This window comes from Eublepharis macularius, chromosome 12 (assembly GCF_028583425.1).
Source record: "Eublepharis macularius isolate TG4126 chromosome 12, MPM_Emac_v1.0, whole genome shotgun sequence".
NCBI lineage: Eukaryota > Metazoa > Chordata > Lepidosauria > Squamata > Eublepharidae > Eublepharis > Eublepharis macularius.
In genome coordinates this window covers 24,237,654-24,255,626 of record NC_072801.1, presented here as the reverse complement: position 1 = coordinate 24,255,626, position 17,973 = coordinate 24,237,654, and the positions used below count along the sequence as shown (strand labels likewise).

General features: G+C 46.2%; 1 protein-coding gene and 1 pseudogene across 2 annotated transcripts in view; one reads left to right on the top strand and one right to left on the bottom strand.

Annotated features, from left to right (window-relative positions):
* MAD1L1 (mitotic arrest deficient 1 like 1) overlaps positions 1 to 17,973 on the bottom strand; it is a 545,441-nt gene that overhangs the window by 395,361 nt on the left and 132,107 nt on the right. For both annotated transcript variants that reach the window (XM_054992881.1, XM_054992882.1), the window contains one exon: positions 8,242 to 8,386. In XM_054992881.1, coding sequence (XP_054848856.1) covers positions 8,242 to 8,386 — 145 coding nt within the window. The remainder of the gene's footprint in view (positions 1 to 8,241; positions 8,387 to 17,973) is intronic.
* Positions 11,515 to 11,819, top strand: LOC129340571 (barrier-to-autointegration factor-like; annotated as a pseudogene).

Genomic DNA, 17,973 nt, shown 5'->3' with positions numbered 1-17,973 from the left:
CCCTGCAGGTGCCACAACTTCATAGAGCATTTTCTTTGGCCAGGTGCCTTCGGCCATTCTATATGGCAGATTTAACAGGATAGCCTATTCAGCTAGATGCTGTTTATGTGAAAAAAAATGTGTTGAGTCAATTATACATGTTCTTTTGCATTGTCATTTGTACACTGGTATACGTTAAACATTTTTAAAATCTGTTCTAGCTAGTATGATGGATTGCTCTGACATGCTCAAAGTCTATAGACTGTTGAACGATTCCTGATGTCACCGAGAAGGTGGCTAAATTTCTCCATTCCGCTCTGAACTTGCGTCAAAGGATATTACAGAAATAAGCTATAATTGTATTTATGTATTTGTAATTTAGTATCCTTTTATCTTTGTTTTTCTCCTTTTGTAAGTGGATTAACTTGAATTGTTGACATATGCCAATAAAGGCTAACTTGAACTTGAACTACTGTTGTCAGCCTTCAGATGGGGCCTAAAGATCTCCTGGAATTACAACTGATCTCCAGATGATAGAGATCACTTTCCATGGAGAGGACAGTTGACAAAAACGGCCTTCCCACCCCTCAAATGGCCGCCGCGCGGGCCCACAGGGTGGCGAAGAAGGCCGAAAACGGGGATCGCTATGGCGGCCATTTGAGAGGCGAGAAGGCCGTTTTCGGCCTCTGCCACCGCCCTGCGGGCCCACGCAGTGAAGGAAGAGGTCAAAAACGGCCTTCCCGCTGCTGGCAGGAGGCTGCTGCGGGCCCGCAGGGCAAGGTAAGTGTGGGGCTGGAGCTGGGGCAGTTTAAAGGGCCCTGCTGCTTACAAGCGGCAGGCCCCATTAAACTATCAGCTGGCAGGCGGCAGGCGGGGATCCCCCCCTCACCGCCTGCCAGCTGATATTTCGTGCCAGTTCGTGGTTTTTGGTTCGTGAAAACCCACAAACCACGAACCTCATGGTTCATGTTTTTTTGTAGTCCGTGCCCATCTCTAGTCTCAACATCCCAGACCTCTCTTTATATCATGTTGCCTCTTCTTTGGCTCCATTGATTCAGGCTTTAAATTTGAATCCAAAGGAAGCCGGGATCTCAGTACAAAGTTTCTTTTCTTCCCCACTTTCCTTACCAGTAACCATCTGATCCTCAGCTAAAAACAGGCCAGTTATGATTTCCTCCAATTCCCTATTAGACAACATGCTGAAAACATGGGATAAATATAGGAAAATCTTAGCTCTGGGTATTTCTCCCCTAACACCTTTCATTAACCAAGATTGGTTTTCACCAGAAAAAAAGATTTAAATGAGTTTAGGAAATGGAAAGACTCTGGGTTATTGATGACTATTAATTGGAATAAAAGTGGGACAATTCTGGATAAATCTATAGTGGAAGAAAGATTCGGAATTAGGGTATCTTCATTCAGATATCTTCAGTTGAAATATCTGTTCACTAAGCTGATCAGGTCCAAGGATTTGCTTTGGCCCCAACACCTTTTGAGGAAAGGGTGACACATAGAATGTGCACTTCGGGAATCTGATTTGGGAAAAAATACCCGAATCGGACCCAATCCGGAAAGCTTAGGGATTTCGGAAATCCCGAAGCAAAGCTTCCCAAAGCAATTGTAATGCTTCGGGAAGCTTTGGGTTTAAATGCCCGTTTCCCTGCCGCTGCGAGTAGCAGGGAAAAGGGTATTTAAACCCCTGAATCAGCTGCTCGTCGGGGGCTGCCCCTAACGAGCAGCTGAGTGCCGGCACTGTCGTGGCCAGGAAACTCCTCAGCCCTGACACCAGCGGACGAAGGAGGCGGCGGATATTGCAGGCTTAAGCCAGCATACCTCCCATTCTCTCCCGGGTGCTTCTTTCACCCGGTGAGGCTCAGGGAGGAGGAGCGCCTGAGCCTTGCCGGGTGAACGGAGGCAGCAGGGATTGCAGGCTTAAGCCTGCAACCCCCCCCCCCGCTCTCTCTGCCGCCTCCCCTCACCCGCAGGTGTCAGGGACGTCCCTGACACCTGCAGGTGAGTGGAGGCGGCGGGGATCGCAGGCTTCAACCTGCAACCACCACCCCCCGCTCTCCCCACCGCCTCCACTCCACTTCCCTGACACCTGCAAGCGAGTGGAGGTGGCAGGGAATGCAGGCTTAAGCCTGCAACCACCACCCCTCTCCGGGCACTCTCCCCGCCACCTTCATTTGCCTGCAGGAAACAGGGATGAGGAGCTACTCGTCCCTGTTCCCGGCGGGAGAACAGAGGCAGCACCGGGGCGGGGATTGCAGGCTTCAGCCTGCAACCGCCCCCCCCCCGATCTCCCCGCCATCTCCATTCGCCCTCAGGTGTCAGGGACGTTCCTGACACCTGCAGGCGAATGGAGGCGGCAGGGATCGAAGGCTTCAGCCTGCAAACCCCCCCCCCTCTGAGCGCTCTTCCCGCCACCTCTGTTCACTCGCTGGTAACAGGGACATGGAGCTACTCGTCCCTGTTATTAGCGGTAGAACAGAGGCGGAGGCGCAGCAGCGACAATAGGGGTGTGCAAGGCCTGCCTGTTTCGTTAAACCTGATTCGGTTTTAACTGAATCAGGAAACCGAAACAGCAAGCCAATTAGTTATTCGCGTTTCAGCTTGATTCAGCCATTGTTTTCACTGAGAAAACCTTCTCCCGGCTTTCCGGGAGTCGGGGGGGGGCCAATTTTCTGTCCAAATCACACCAAACTTGGTGGAGACCTTCTCCTAACTCTCCTCTAACTACCCCCCAAGTTGCTGTCAAAAACACTTTATTTCTTTAACTGCTTTAGGTTACACAGTAGGAGGGCACAACAGGGCATGAAAGCAGTCTACTACACAAAATAACACAACTCACATCACCGTTTTTGACAGCAATTGTGTTTGGGTGATTCTCTGATGTGAAGTGAGTTGTGTTATTTTTGTGTAATAGGCTGCTTTTATGCCCTGTTGTGGTGTGGCAGGAGAACCACCTTTGGGGGGGGCATAAAATGGCTCCCCAAAGTGGGATCAGCTTGTGCCTTGGTAGAGGGTGGGAGGACAGGTGGGAGATGGGCCCATGAAGGTTGGGGGCATTTTGCATACAAACTGCCACCCCTAGCTAGACAAGCTTCTCTTATTTCCCCCATAGGGAATAGTGGAGTGGAGGTGGATAGGGGCACCTTCTTTGGGAGGCCGTAAAATGGCCTCCCAAAGTGTAATCTGCCTGAAACTTGGTGGAGGGTGGGAGGACAAGTGGGAGCAAGTCCCCTGAAATTTTGTTGCATTTTGCTTGCAAAATGCCACCCCAAGCCACCTAGAAAGATGACTTGTTTTTTCCCATAGAGAACCATGGAGAGTGTAGGAGGATGGGGGCACCTTATTTGGGGGGGCATAACTTGCCCCCCCCAAAGTCCAATCTTTCTGAAACTTGGGGGGTAGTTATAGGAGAGTAAGGAGAAGGTCTCCACCAAGTTTGGTGTGATTTGGACAGAAAATGCCCCCCCCCCCAGACTCCCAGAAAGCCGGGAGGTTTTCTCATTGAAAACAATGGCCGAATCGTTTCAGCAATCTCTGTTTCAGTATTACCGAATTTTTTCGGTATTCAGAAAAAGATTTGGTAATACTGAAAAAAACCAAAACGGCCCTGATTCGGTATTTTTAACCTAATCAGAATACCGAATTGCACACCCCTAGGCGGCAAACCCGCCACCCAGCTGATGTCTCTCCCGCTCTCCCTCCAACAAGGTAAGTGGGTGGGGGAGGAGGGGTTTCCCAGGGGTGGGGGTAGGGTTCCCCAGTGGGGGTTGAAGTTAGGGGTGAGAGAATTGCCCCCCTCACTTCTGTATGCTCCGAATATTTACGGAGCATACCGAAGCGAGTAAAATAGTATAATTCCGAAGCAGCTTGCCACTTCGGAATTATGCTATTTCCGAATTTTTTCCCCACTTCGGGTAAACACGAAGCAGGAATCCCAAATATTTTCGGGCTGCACATCCCTAGTGACACATAAAAATCCTCTGCCATACCAAAAAAAAAGGTCTGAGTGTTTAAAACAGGTTTTCTTGGAATCTGATTGGAAACAGATATGGAACTCCCCTTCCAATAAATCTAGTATTTGGAATATTAAACTCCAATTTTACAAGCTGTTGTCCAATTCGTATTTAATACCACATAAATGGAATTGGATGAATAGGTCATTGAGCCCTCTGTGCTGGAGATCTTGTAAGTAGGAAGGCACAACCCTACATATGTGGTAGGAATGCCATCTTGTTCAGGAATTTTGGAGAGTGGCTCACAAAGAAATATCCAATATTGTGGGTCTTTCGTTGCCATGCTCCCCGGTATTTCTCCTATTGGGTTTTTTGGCCCAACTTTTTGCTAGATAAGAATACTAGATCTCTTTTTTCAACGTTGGTTGCCTCTGCTCGTTTGGTTAACGCTACGAATTGGAAATCTCTCGTAGGCCCATTGCTTAAAAAATGGTATCAGAAAATCTGGGAGCAGTATTTGATGGGTAGGATTAGGCATAATCCGTTTTTTGGGAACTTGCGTATGGTAGTCCCTTTATTCGAGTATGATAAAACATGGAAACCAGTATTAGATGTTTTAAATGCCAAAGATGTAATCTCCTCAATGCAATAACGTTTAAATGCTTGTTTATTGTAATTCTTGGGTTTTTAACAATTTGCCAAGGGTTGTTTTCATTATTTCTTTTACATTTTAAATTTTTTTCTTGTTTGTATTTTATGATGTTATCATTTCTTGTATTAAATCTTAAAAGAAAAACAAAACAGTGAGATCAGGAGCAGAGCAAGTGGCAATGCCTGCCCCCCGCCTTCACTCAGCAGGGATCAGGAGCGGAGCAGGGGCAATGCCCATCCCCTGACATCACCCAGCTGGGATCAGGAGCGGAGCAGATGGCAATGCCTGCCCTCCACCTTCACTCAGCTGGGATCAGAAGCGAAGCAGGTGGCAATGTCTGTCCTCCACCTTCACCCAGCTAGGATCAGGAACAGAGCAGATGGCAGTGCCTGCCCTCCGCTTCACCCAGCTGGGATCAGGAGCAGAGCAGGTGGCAATGCCCATCCCCTGCCTTAACCCAGCTAGGATCAGGAACAGAGCAGATGGCAATGCCCGCCCTCCGCTTCACCCAGCTGGGATCAGGAGCAAAGCAGGTGGCAATGCCCATTCCCTGACTTCACCCAGCTGGAATCAGGAGCAGAGCAGGTGGCAACACCCTCCACCTTCACCCAGCTGGGATTAGGCATGGAGCAGGTGGCAATGCCCGCCCACCCTTTACCCAGTTGGGATCAGGCGCGGAGCAGAGGGCAATGCCCACCTCTTCACCCAGCTGGGATCAGGAGCGGAGCAGATGCCAATGCCCATCCCCTGCCTTCACCCACTTGGGATCAGGAGTGGAGCAGGTACCAATGCCCACCCTATCTTCAACCAGGTGGGATTAGGAGCGGAGCAAGTGGAAATGTCTGCCCCCTCTTCACCCAGCTGGGATCAAGAGTGGAGCAGGTGGCAATGCCCACCCCTTCACCCTGCCGGGATCAGGAGTGAAGTAGGTGGCAATGCCCATCCCCTGCCTTCACCCACTTGGGATCAGGAGCAGAGCAGGTGGCAATGCCCACCTTATCTTCAACCAGGTGGGATTAGGAGCAGAGCATGAGGCAATGCCTGCCCCCCTTCACCCAGCCAGGATCAGGCACGGAGAAGGTGGCAATTCCTGACTTCACCCGGCAGGGATCAGGAGTAGAGAAGGTGGCAATTCCAACCCCCTGCCTTCACCCAGCCGGGATCAGGCGTGGAGCAGAAGGCAATGCCTGCTCCCCGTTCAACCTGCTGGAATCAGGTACAAAGTAGGCAGCACCCCACTTCCCCCAGCTGGAATCAGTCACAGAGCAGGCAGCAATGCCCGCCCCCACTTCACTCAGCCGGGATCAGGAGTGAAGCAGGTGGTAATGGCCACCCCCTCTTCACTCGGCCAAGATCAGAGGCAGAGCAGGTGGCAACGCCCGCCCCTTCACTTGGCTGGGATCAGGCACGGAGCAGGTGGCAATGCCCATCCCCCTTCACTTGGCTTGGATCTGCTTCAGAGCAGGTGGCAATGCCTGCTGAGGAGCCTTCACTAGCCGGAAGCAGGCATGGAGCAGATGGCAATGCCCTTCCCCCCCTTCACTCAGCCGGGATCAGACACAGAGGAAGTGGCCATGCCCACCCACCCCACTTTCATCTGACTTATCAGTGACAGAGGAGGAGGGAATGCCCACCTGCCCGCCCTTACCTTTCTAGAGCCCATTGTATTTTTTCCCACAACGGGCTTTGTTGCTAGCGCTACAATGAAGTCAGTTACTCTTAAAGGTGCTACTGGACTCTTTACTATTTTGCACCCATCCACATGACAGCCAAATGATCCATATTTGGGGAGGCACAGGGCTTTTGAGAACTCTAAAGGAGCAGAGAATCCCACCAAAACACACAGTAAAGAGGGATGTCCAGATATACTGTTGACCACTCTATAAATTAGGCCAACATGTACAATTATCTAGTTACTCCCAGAGATTGACCAGAATGTTTTCCTTTCCAATGACAGCAAGGGAGATTTTGAAATGCAAAACCCTTCCCGCAAGTGCTGAGGAAAAATAACAGTAGCTTCCTTTTCCTTATTGCTTGCTGGAATCTCAGTGGCTTCTTAGCCCTGCAGCCAACACAAAATATCTTAAACACCCTCTTGCGATATGGCTTGCTTCATGCTTCAGAAAGCCCAGCTTCAGACATATGTCAGAGTGTCTCCAGACTGGCAATGGAGCAGAATGACAGACCCTGGCATAATAATTAAACCGCCATCAATATGCTGCAGGAAATCCTCAATTTTAAAATAACAACAAAAAAGCCATTCCAGTGAAAACAAATTATTCTTCTAGGAAGAAAAAGATACATTTTTCAACACAGTTTCTGCTGGATCCTTCACTAGTAATTATATTAGAACTGAATATATTCAGCTACACTAATATCCACATTCCGCCCCCATCCCCGGTTTTAATGTCTTAACTGCTCCTCTCTATTATTTCCTAGTAAAAGAATTTCTCCTGAGTTTTTGCGTAAGAACCACCTTGCTAAAAGAGACCAAAGGGATTGGGGCCATTGCTGGGTGGTAGAGCATCTGCCGGGCATGCAGAAGGTGCCAGGTTCAATCTCCAACATCTCCAGTTAAAAAGATCAGGTAGCAAGGGATATGAAACACCTCTGCCTGAGACCCTGGGATGCCTGTCTGAATAGATGATACTGTCCTTGATGGACCAATGGTCTGATTCAGTATAAAGCACCATCATATGTACACATGTCCCAAGATCCATCTAATTCAATATTCCATTTTGAACAGGGGTTAACCAGATGTCTCCAAGGTGTTCATCAACAGCACAACCAACATCCATTCCACCTGTCCTCAAGCACATGATGTTGAGAGATTTATTGCCTCTAGAAGTACCATTGGTGCAGCAAAGCTAATAGCCACCACTGAACGTAAGAATATAGAAGAGGCTTGCTGGATCAGACCAATGGTGCATTTTGTCCAGCATCCTCTTTCCCACACTGGCCAGCCAGATTCCTGGAAGACCCTCCACAGGAGCATATAGGCTCAAGGTTACCACTACTGCTGCCTCCAGAAGCATTCAGTTGTAACTTCTTTCAAATATGGAGATGAGATCCCGCTCAAACTTCAAGCCGAATTACTATTAAAGGATCTTCCCTCCATCAATTTGAATTAAACCGCTTTAAAAGCCATCAAAGCTAGAGGACATCATCATATTCCATGGCAATAATTATGCAATGAGTGAAGAAATGCTTTCTTGTGTCCATCCTGAATCTAGCATCTACATTAATATGTTTCAGTGGGAGCACTCAATGTTTAGTATTTGGCAATAAAAAGTTTGTTTCAAGAGATGTATACAAGCGTTGGTTTTATACACATTCTTCACACTAGGTTATTTTACAAACTGCTAAAAGCTTACAGTCTAAGCTCCCAGCGGTTCTGCTCTCAGCTTTGTTAACATGCTGAAACCCCCTTACCTCATTAAGGTACATACCCATGACAAGACCCTCTAGAAGCTAAAATGACTAATCTGAGACTATAGTTAGGTGGTAACATGATGAGAAGATGAGACTCACTGGAAAAGACAATAATGCTAAGAAAGGTGGAAGACACTAGGATATTTTGGAAGTCAGAGTTCATTGGGTTGCCATACATTGGTCAACTATTGGGTTACTGGTAAAGAAACAAACCTTGATGAGCAGCTGGACCCGCTTTTGCAAACATCTTGCCATCGTTTCGTGCTGCTCCCGCATCTTCTTCTCCTCCAGAAGCTGGCTCTGGACCTTCAAGAGCTCTTCTTGAAGTTGCTTCCGTGCGTTTTCTAGCTGTCTGGCACTGCAAAAAAAAAAGGCACAAGGACCAGGTTTGGTCTGCTTATTTAGAAACATAGAATTGAATGTACTACAAGGGTCCTCTAGTCCAAACACCTGCACGATGCAGGACATTCATAGCTAACTCTCCCCCACCCCCCACCCCCAGTGACAGCTGCTCTGTCCAGAGGTAGAACAAAATCCTCCAGGATTCTCAGCCAATCTGGTCTGGAGGAAAATGCCTTCCTGGCCCCAAAGTGGCGATCAGCTTTACTCTGAGCATATAAGAAAGGGCCATGAGAGCCAAGCACTGGCTCATCCCTTCATGCTCCCCCACACATGATCTGCGTACATCATCATTCCTGTCAGGTGGCCATCTAGCCTCTTCCTAAATACCTCCAAGGAAGGACAGCCTACCATCTCTAACTGCCAAGAATCTCTTCCTAATGTTCAGCTGAAAGTTCTTTTGCTTTAATTTTAACCCATTGTTTCTGGAGCAACAGAAAACAACTCTGCTCCATCCTCTATGTGACAGACTTTCAAATCCTTGAAAAGGGCTATCGTATCATCTCTCAGCCGCCTCCTCTCCAGGCTAAACATACCCAGATCCTTAAACCTTTCCTCACAGGACTCCAGCTCTTTCACCAATTTTGTTGCCCTCCTTCGGACATGTTCCAGCTTGTCAACATCCTTCTAAAACCGTGGTACTCAAAACTGAACACAGTACTCCCAAGTGAGATCTAACCAGAGCAGAACAAAGCAATACCATCACTTTGCGTGATCTGATACGATATTTCTGTTGATGCAACCCAGAATCGCATTTTCCTTTTTAGCCTCCACATCAAACTGCTTACTCATGTTCAGAATATAATCTACTAAGACTCCCAAATCCTTTTCACATGTACTACTGACAAGTCTCCCCCATCCTATAATTATGCCTTTGATTTTTTTCAACCTAAATGCAGAGCTTTACATTTATCTCTCCTGAAATTCATTTTGTTAGTTTAAACCCAGTTTTCCAGGTTCTCAAGATCACCTTGAATCTTGAATTCTGTCTTCTACTGTATTTGCAACCCCTCCTAATCTAGTGTCATCTGCAAATTTAATGAGCATCCCATCTATTCCTTCATCCAAGTCATTTATAAAGATGTTGAACAACACAGGGCCTAGGACAGATCATTGAGGCACTCCACTTGTCACTCCTCTCCAAGAGGATGAAGTACCATTTACAAGCGCTCTTTGGGTGAGATCTGTCAACCACTTACAAATCCACCTCAGTAGTAGGATCCAAACACATTTTACCAACTTGTCAACAAGAATAACATGCGGAATGTTCTCAAAAGTCTTACTGAAGTAAAGATAAACTACGTCCACAGCATTCCCCTGATCCAGCCAAGTAGTAACTCTCTCAACTCCCTCCCTTCATCATTTTGTACTCTGCTAAGAGCTCCCTGTTCTGAGGTGTGACTGCAATGGGCAAAACCACCACCAGAACGGAAACATTCCTGGCCAGCCGCAAGCCTTTTCCAATTTAAAAAGCTGCAAGTAGTTCATACTTTGGTACCTGAAGGCATAAATAGGATACAAATAAGTTTCAAGGGTTTTAATGGCATTAAATGGGAAGGGGGTTGATATGGTGGCAACCAGGGAGATTGGTTTCAAGCATAGCACGATTTCTTTCTGACCCACGGATACATACACACATCTGTTCCTTCAAAGATTTTAATAGTATTAAGTTATTTGCATCCCATTTGTCTCTTTAGATCTTTTTGGGGGAAATTCACAGTTGCTATCTTGTACCATTTCCCCTTATCCAATTATTATTTGCCTACTCCCATTATAATGCCCCCAAGAAATCAACATGGCTGCTGTTCCCCCCCCACACACACACACACGGACTTACTGCTGCCACTGAAGAGCCCCACAGCAGCAGAGGAGGAGGTCAGAACAGAGGCAAGTGCCACTGTGTCAGAGGAGGTGGCAGCCACCGCTGAGCCGAGCCTGCCGGAGATGCTAGCCCACGAGCAGGGCCCTGAAGGTGAGAGCTGTGCCACTGCCACACCAGGGCCATGTCCAAGGCCAGTGGAAGCAGAGCTGCCAGACAAGAGAGGCTCCGAGCCCCACGGCCAGGTTGGGGCTGCCCGAAATGCTCTGCTGCTGACTGGGGCCACCTCTCCAGGGCCTCACAGCTTGGCCTGCAAGCCGCCCCCAGGAACAGGGCCTCTGCAGCTGGCTGGGGGAGGGTGGCCAGATGGTCTGGTGGCACTGCTATCTGGAAGGGGATGTCCAGCCCTGCCCTGTAAAGAAGCCCTGAACGGCCAGGGAAGGGGATGGGGGCAGGTTGAGCCCCTGGATGGGCCTTCAATAGAGGGGTGGACTGACCCCAGGGTAGGACAGCCTGGAGGAGTGGCAGGATTTCCTCCCAGGAGGCCTTATAAAAGGCGAGCCCCTCTGGGTTGCTGGTAATGAAGAACCAAGTAACCGCAGACAGCCAGAGAGAGGGGTGGTAGGCTACTCAGAGGGGAGAGAGGGAGTCAGGGTGTCGTGAATGCCCCTCTTCGCCACTTCTAAAGCACGCCCAACAGCCAACCTGTGCGAACAGGCCATTCTGGAGGGCGAGCCCCTCCTCCCGCCTCAGGCTCTGATGCTCCCTTGGCAGAGCCTGGCAATCACGCAGCCGTTACAGTATTGGACTAAGAGCTGGGAGGTCCGGATTTGAATACTCACTCTACTATGGAACCTTGCCAGGGAACCTTTGGCCAGTCACACACTCACAGCCTATCCTACCCCATAGAGTTGTTTTGAGGGAAAAATGGAGGAGAGAATAACAAAGTGAGCCACTCTGGGACCCCACTGGGGAGGCAAGGTGGGGTATAAATAAAGTAAATAAATAAAACAGAAAGACTCCCAATACATTTGCTTGCTATGGCTGAACTCCCAGGAATATCTAAGTAGGAACACACATATCACAGATGAACATGGGACAATGCCTTTCAGAAAAAGAAAAGGTAGCCTGTACAAGAAGGCTGTGTGGTGGTTAGAGTGTCAAATTCAAACTCTGGTCTGCCTTGAGAAGTAGAAGCATGTGAGTGTGGCGTTGATTGGGCAGGAGCAATGGTTGGCAGAAGGCTGAGTGGCACAGCAGTAACCAAAATGACCACCAGCCAGAAGCACCAGGATTTTATGGCAGAGTCTCCGGGTGAGAAAGCTGTCAACACTCTGGCTGACACTGGAGATGTGCGTGACAAGAAGTGGGAAGATAAAGGCTTTGATAAAGCTTATGTTGTGCTTGGGTAGTTCCTGACCTGGAAAACCTCTTCCGTGAGTGGATGAAAGTTACTCGTAGTGCCTACACCAAGCAATCCCGAGACTGTTAGGGCTGCCTGAGGAAATGGTGCGCGCCTTCTTGTGAATGCGGTGGATTCAAACCTCAGTGGATGCTGTTGGGGCTTTTGTAGTTAGCTACAGATCGGATCTTCTCTCCTCCCCAGTGTTTCTTCCTTGTAAAACTTCCAGCATCTAAAATGGCTTCCTGTGACAATCACTCTTAATGCCACAAAATATTTTGTTACTGCAATCGTTTAATCAAGCATCTTTTCCTCCAGGGAGGGAGTAGAGAAAAGAGGGAGGGGGGAATGTTCTATTTTAAGGCTTTGTAGAATTGGATATCCTTTGTGTGGCTTCAATAAATTCCCTTTGCTGTCAGGCCAGCTAACTCTGAAGCCTTATCTGCCTGTTGATTAAAGGGATACACTTTTTCAACTCCCTCAACTGGAGCTATAATTGGTCTGAGGATTAACCGTTCTGTAAAATAAGATGTGTATTTAAATGAAAGACAGCATTATTTGCAAACACCGATCTTCCAACATAAATTTTATGCCACTTGTTTAAAAGTTAGGAACAGAAATCATTGTAAAGTTTTCAAACAATAAAAATCAGCTGTGTTTAAAAAAAAGGAAGAATCTCTGGCCTGCCTTGGTAATTCGCTGGGTGACCTTGGACATGTCACGCTCTCTCAGCCTGACCTATCTCACAGTGTGGTAGTTGTGAGGATAAAATGGAGAGGACAATAATATTAGCTGCATTGGGACAAAAGGCAGGGTATAAACAAACTAAAATAAGACATCATATGTTAGAAGGTCAATGTCAGGCTGTCTATAATAAGAGAAGTGAGATGCTAACGAACCAGGAACTCATACGAAGCTTTGCACATATTTTAAAGACAACAGCAATACCGCACAATATTCATACTCCAGGATTAAGTGCCTCTTTGTTATTCTCAAAGGAGTCCTACCAATGTACTGACCACAAATTCCCGGCGAAATCTTTCCCTCCCAGCTATCTCCGTCCCATGTGTGTCTTAAATCCATCAAAGAATTAAATGGCTATATGAAAGTTTCAGTTCAATTTGAAGCTATTCATATACCAATTTAATAGTCAGAGTGCAAAATAGCTTCTTTTCATTGTCGGACTCAGGTGGGAAAGTTAATCACGATGGCTATAAATCTACTGTGGAAAAATGGCTAATTTAATAACCAGAACATCACTATGCCCCGTCCCCTTTTCTGTTTTAATTAATTAGTTACACAGAGAATGAAACCTTTGCCATAGAGTAGCATGTACATCTTCTGTTAAGAAACCATTATGAATGCCGGAACTTCAATAGCATAATAAAGGAAGGGGGGAGACGTCATTCTTTCCTCCAGCCGTCACTGCTAAGATTTCAGAACACAGATGAAAGGACCCAATTTTATGCATCATCATTCTTGGATAAACTAGCCGCTAGATAACACAATGGAGGGGTTTTTTTACCAATGGACGTGCAGTGATTTTTTTCCCTCCCTAGTTGGCAGCAGAATCCAGTAAGGACATCAGTTCTGAACTGGGCAGGATTACGGCCGTCACTCAGGGGGCCTCTCTACCATTTTTATTTTATTCAGTAGGGTTTTTAAAGAGGAGAGCAAACAAACAAACAAAAGATGAGAAACAGGGACGAATTGAAAAGAAAAAACTGGGGACTCTGGGAGTCTGAAAAAGGTTTAACATTATTGCATTAGAAAATGGTTCTTGCAACTAACATGGAGGGCCAAAACAGTGACCAATACAAAGGAAAGGCTCTCCACTAAATACAAAATAGAAGATAATCAAGAAAAAACAATCAACATGTTCACCAACCGGCAGCACCAATTCAATAAAAGAGAAATATTAGTAAAGATATATAGTATGAGGCCTTGACAGAAAGCCTAGGCCAGGTGCCCCCAACCTTTATGAACCTTCAGGGACATTTGGAATTTTGAGCAACACTCCAAAATGCTGCCACAGGAGACAGAGCCGAATGGATTATTTCCCTCCTTGCACATCCTGGGAAAAAGAAAAGCCTGAAGGGAAAATGGAACCACACACTGACTAAGGAAAGCCAGGGTACTTACCAGTCATCCTGATTCTCCAGGGAAAACCTCTTTCACTGGAAAGAGAACAGCCCTGCCTCACAATGGCCCTGCCTACCTTTTAAAAAGCTCAGCAGGTACCTAGGGAAATACAGGTGGGTGCAAAGGTACCTGTAGGCACCACATTGCAGAACTCAAGACCCGCCCTCCCGTTACGTATCACAGAAAAACACAAGACGGGTATGCTGCCGTCTTACCAACCTGAATGGAACTTCACAGCCACGTCCCACTTTTGCGTCTGAGTGCAGGGTAGAGAAGCTCATCAATAAGATGTCAGTTTCCCTCCTTCCCAGGAAGAACTTGCTACTCCACTGCATGCAGTAGGAGATAGACCTGAGACAGGTTCACCAAAATAGGGGTGTGCAATCCAGATCCAGGAAAAAGGTCAGATCTTTGCTGATCCTAAATCAAATCAGAGAATCTCGAATCCAATCCTGGAACTTGGATCCAGGATGAATCCAGGTAAATCTAGATGAATCCGGGAAACATGGCTTCAACCCCTGGCTGGCTCCTTCTTGGGCTTATCCCACTTTTTTTCCAAGAGAGGAGGGGAGGAGGAAGGGGAGAAAGAGGCAGAGGCAAGAGGGAGGGTGAGTGAGGCAGGGAGGGGGCAGTGAATGATCAGCCCCTGCAGGAGCTCTCCTTGTGTGCCTGGCTTCTGTGAGTGGTATTGGTTCCATTGGGCTAAGTTGCAACAGTGCCTCTTGCTTCAGTTTGGTTTGGGTGGAATTCTCTGTTTTGACATGATTCTCTGATTTGATATTGGACCCCTTGATTCATTTTGGTTCTGCTGGGCTTCTTCTTGCATTTTGGGAATGTGCCTTTGGCCACTGGCAGCCTTGCCCCTGTGTATTTCTGCCTGGGAGCCAGCTTAGAATGTTTCCTGCCATAGGAAAAAATGAAGTGTGGCTGCATACCTTCTTCAGGGGGCATTTGAGTTTGGGTGGGACATCGGTGTGGTTTCTGTTGGCTTTCTCTGGGTTGAGGTTGCATATGGGAGTGTGCCTTTCGCCACTGGCAGCATTGCCCTGTGTTTTTCTGCCTAAGAGCCTGCTTGGAAATGTTTCTCTATAGGAAACAATGGAGAGTGGCTGGGGGTACCTTCTTCAGGGGCTCACAGAATTAGACCCCAGGGTCCAATCTTCCTCAAACTTGGGTGGTTTCTAGAGGACAGTCCGGAGTAGGTTCCCTACAAATTTGATGGAGTTTGCTTGAACAATGCCACCCCCAACTCACCGGATAGACCTCAGATAGTTTTCTCCTTAGGAAATCTGGAATTCTTTGATCTGTCTCAGCCAGATCAGAGAATCCCAGATTTCAGGAATCCTGGATTTGGGGGGGATACCTGAAACCCAGATCTGGATTTTTTTTCTTTGGTGCATGCCCCTACACCAAAATATGGGCCATACAGAGAGCTCTGTATATGGGGCAAGCTGTGCTTAGCAGAGAATGCTTTTGAGCATTCAAGACACTTAGCTTTTACAGTCTCAAGAACCCATGCAGTATATCCGTTGCAAGTAGTCAGTATATGATACCCATTATGCGTTTGTGGCTGACATGAAATTTGAAAGGGGGGGATTTCCTGGATCATAGCTTACTCTTGAAGGCCAGTGTTATCGTAAACAACCAGAAAATTGCTGTCGGACAGCAAAATCAGCTGGTCCCCCACACAGCTAATAGCAGAGTCTAACCCATTTTCAATACTTGTCCTGAAAATGTAGCAACAGCTGCACCCAATGGCACCACAATTGATTGCTCTTTAACATCAAAGTCCTTGCAACACAACTTCATACACTGCTACCCAGAGAACAATCTATCCTCAACAAACCCTCTGGCTTCTTAATGCCAACACATCATGCAATCCTCACCTTTCTTTTCTCCCAAGCTCATAAAAAATTTAAAACCCCACATCTGATGGCCAAGCTGAACTCTGAGCATGTTGGCATTTTCAGAAATTTTTGCAACTTCAAAGTACATATTCTTGGCCTTATAAAGGGGGGGAAAGCCATTTCTGTTTTATCATCTATTAATGCTTCTCAGTGAATGAAGTGGATGGATCTTTATGATCTAAGCAGTTGAGTGTTCCTCTTTCCTCTGGGTCACTTCAATGTAATTTTAATGGTCAAATTCTACTTTCAAGTATTTTCCAAGAACTATGGGCATACAATGGATACAGAAGCTGCAAAGATGCATTTTAATTGCTTCCTTGCAAGCTCCCAAAAATGCAAAAAGTAAACTATCCAGCATCCCACATCTAAAGCAAGGAGAGCCACAGGGAATAAAAAGTTACAAATACCATTTTGCTTAACTACCTACTGATAGCAATTCAGCTGTCAGAGATCCTAGACAGATGAACATGGAAACAGCACATAAGGACACAGGGAGAATTGTACACTGACAAGGGAAAATCTGGTCTGGAGAGATTAATGCCAGTTCTAACAGATAGGAAGAGATGCATATTAAAAGGAAAAGAGACTTAAGAGAACAGACAATGCCCAGAACACTGGGCAAAGTCACAAGATCCCAGACACTATGCAATGGGCAGCACTCACTGCTGCAGCCACACAAGCAACTGTAAGTAAAGTGGCAGACAAGGAGATGCCAGAAACCACTGGTTCAAAGGCCACAAGAGACTTATGTGAGTCGTACAGCTATGTTTTCAGCATCAACACTTCCTGACATCCTCAAAGCAAACCATATTTGGCAAAGGAAAAAAGATAGCCAAGAGGAAAATGCAGGACAGGATCCCTAAATTGGACAGATCCCATTAATATGTGCAGAAGAGCATGGACAGGTAGCAAGCAAAAGACATCCAATAAGAATTTGATGCCAAACCTCAATTCTCTGGGCAGCTCTGAGTTACTTGTCTGAACAACTGGGTTACCTGAACAATTGCATTGAGCGATCAGTCTCCAAAGGCAGCTTTTGGTTTCAAAAAATCTACAACTCGTACAGGTTAAAGCAAATTTAAGATATACAAAAAAGTTTAAATGTAGTCCAATACTTTACGGATCACACCTGCCTTTCCCTTAAAATAATACATCTAATATATAGAGCCAGAAAAAAAGTCTCAGGCACTGGGCAGCAGGTAATTATTATTTTCCTGCACACTGAACTGAATTTACGTTAAAGTAGTGTGTCTCCCAAGATCAAACCAGACACTTCTTCAGCAAGAATAAATTAGAACGTGGGGAAGCACGTGAACACTTTTTCTACTGACTTCAATGGACTTAGAAGGGTCAAGCTCTGCTTAGGATCGCTCTATTCCTAAAACAGAGTAAGACAGAACAATGACAGGATCTTTCCCCAAGCCCCCATTTATTCCATGAAACTAAACAATTCTGTGATTTAGTGAAGCTTTGGTTAAACACTCTCACATAAAATCTCCTCCAACACCTAATAATACTGAATTACACAGGTCAATAGACTTCTTGTTTAAAAAAGCCTTTTTGTCTCCTGTCGTTTTATCAAAACAGCTTCTTAGATCTTTTATCTGAAAGACTCAAATAAATAAATGAATAAACTGCCAACCGAAGACACCCAAATAAACATCTGATGGACTCTAGTCCATAAAAGCTTATATCATAACAAATCTGATCATTTTTAAAGTGCCACTTTATGTTTACCTCAGCCACAGTATCTTTAAAATGAACGTGGAAGTCAAGAGTTATAAAATAAATTGCTACTAAAATCCTATGTACAACAAGCAAGAACGCCTCTTCCGTTCCAATTGATCAAAAATGATCTGCTGTATTTTATATCAAAAAAGACTTTCTGTCTTATACTGCAAGGTCAACATAATGGGTGCAAGGGCAATTATTGCCATGGAAATGGATCGCAAAATATACTATGGTTGACAGGATATCTACCAAAGTAAACAAGGCAGATGGTGCACTACTGAGCACAGTTATGACCTTCTGAGTCCATTGAAGTCAGTGGTCTCAGAAAGGTGTAACTCTACTTAGGATTGCACTGGAAATAGCCTAGACTCAAGATCAGTCTAGCGCCTCACCCCAAAGATGTGTATCATTATCAGTACCATAGTTCAGATCCATTTTATCCCAAACCATTAAGAGAGCTGTGATGGATCCATTCCACTCAAGTGTAGAGTTCATGGAAACTGAGAAGACTGAGAAAATCTCAGCTTTCTTCTTTTAATAAAACA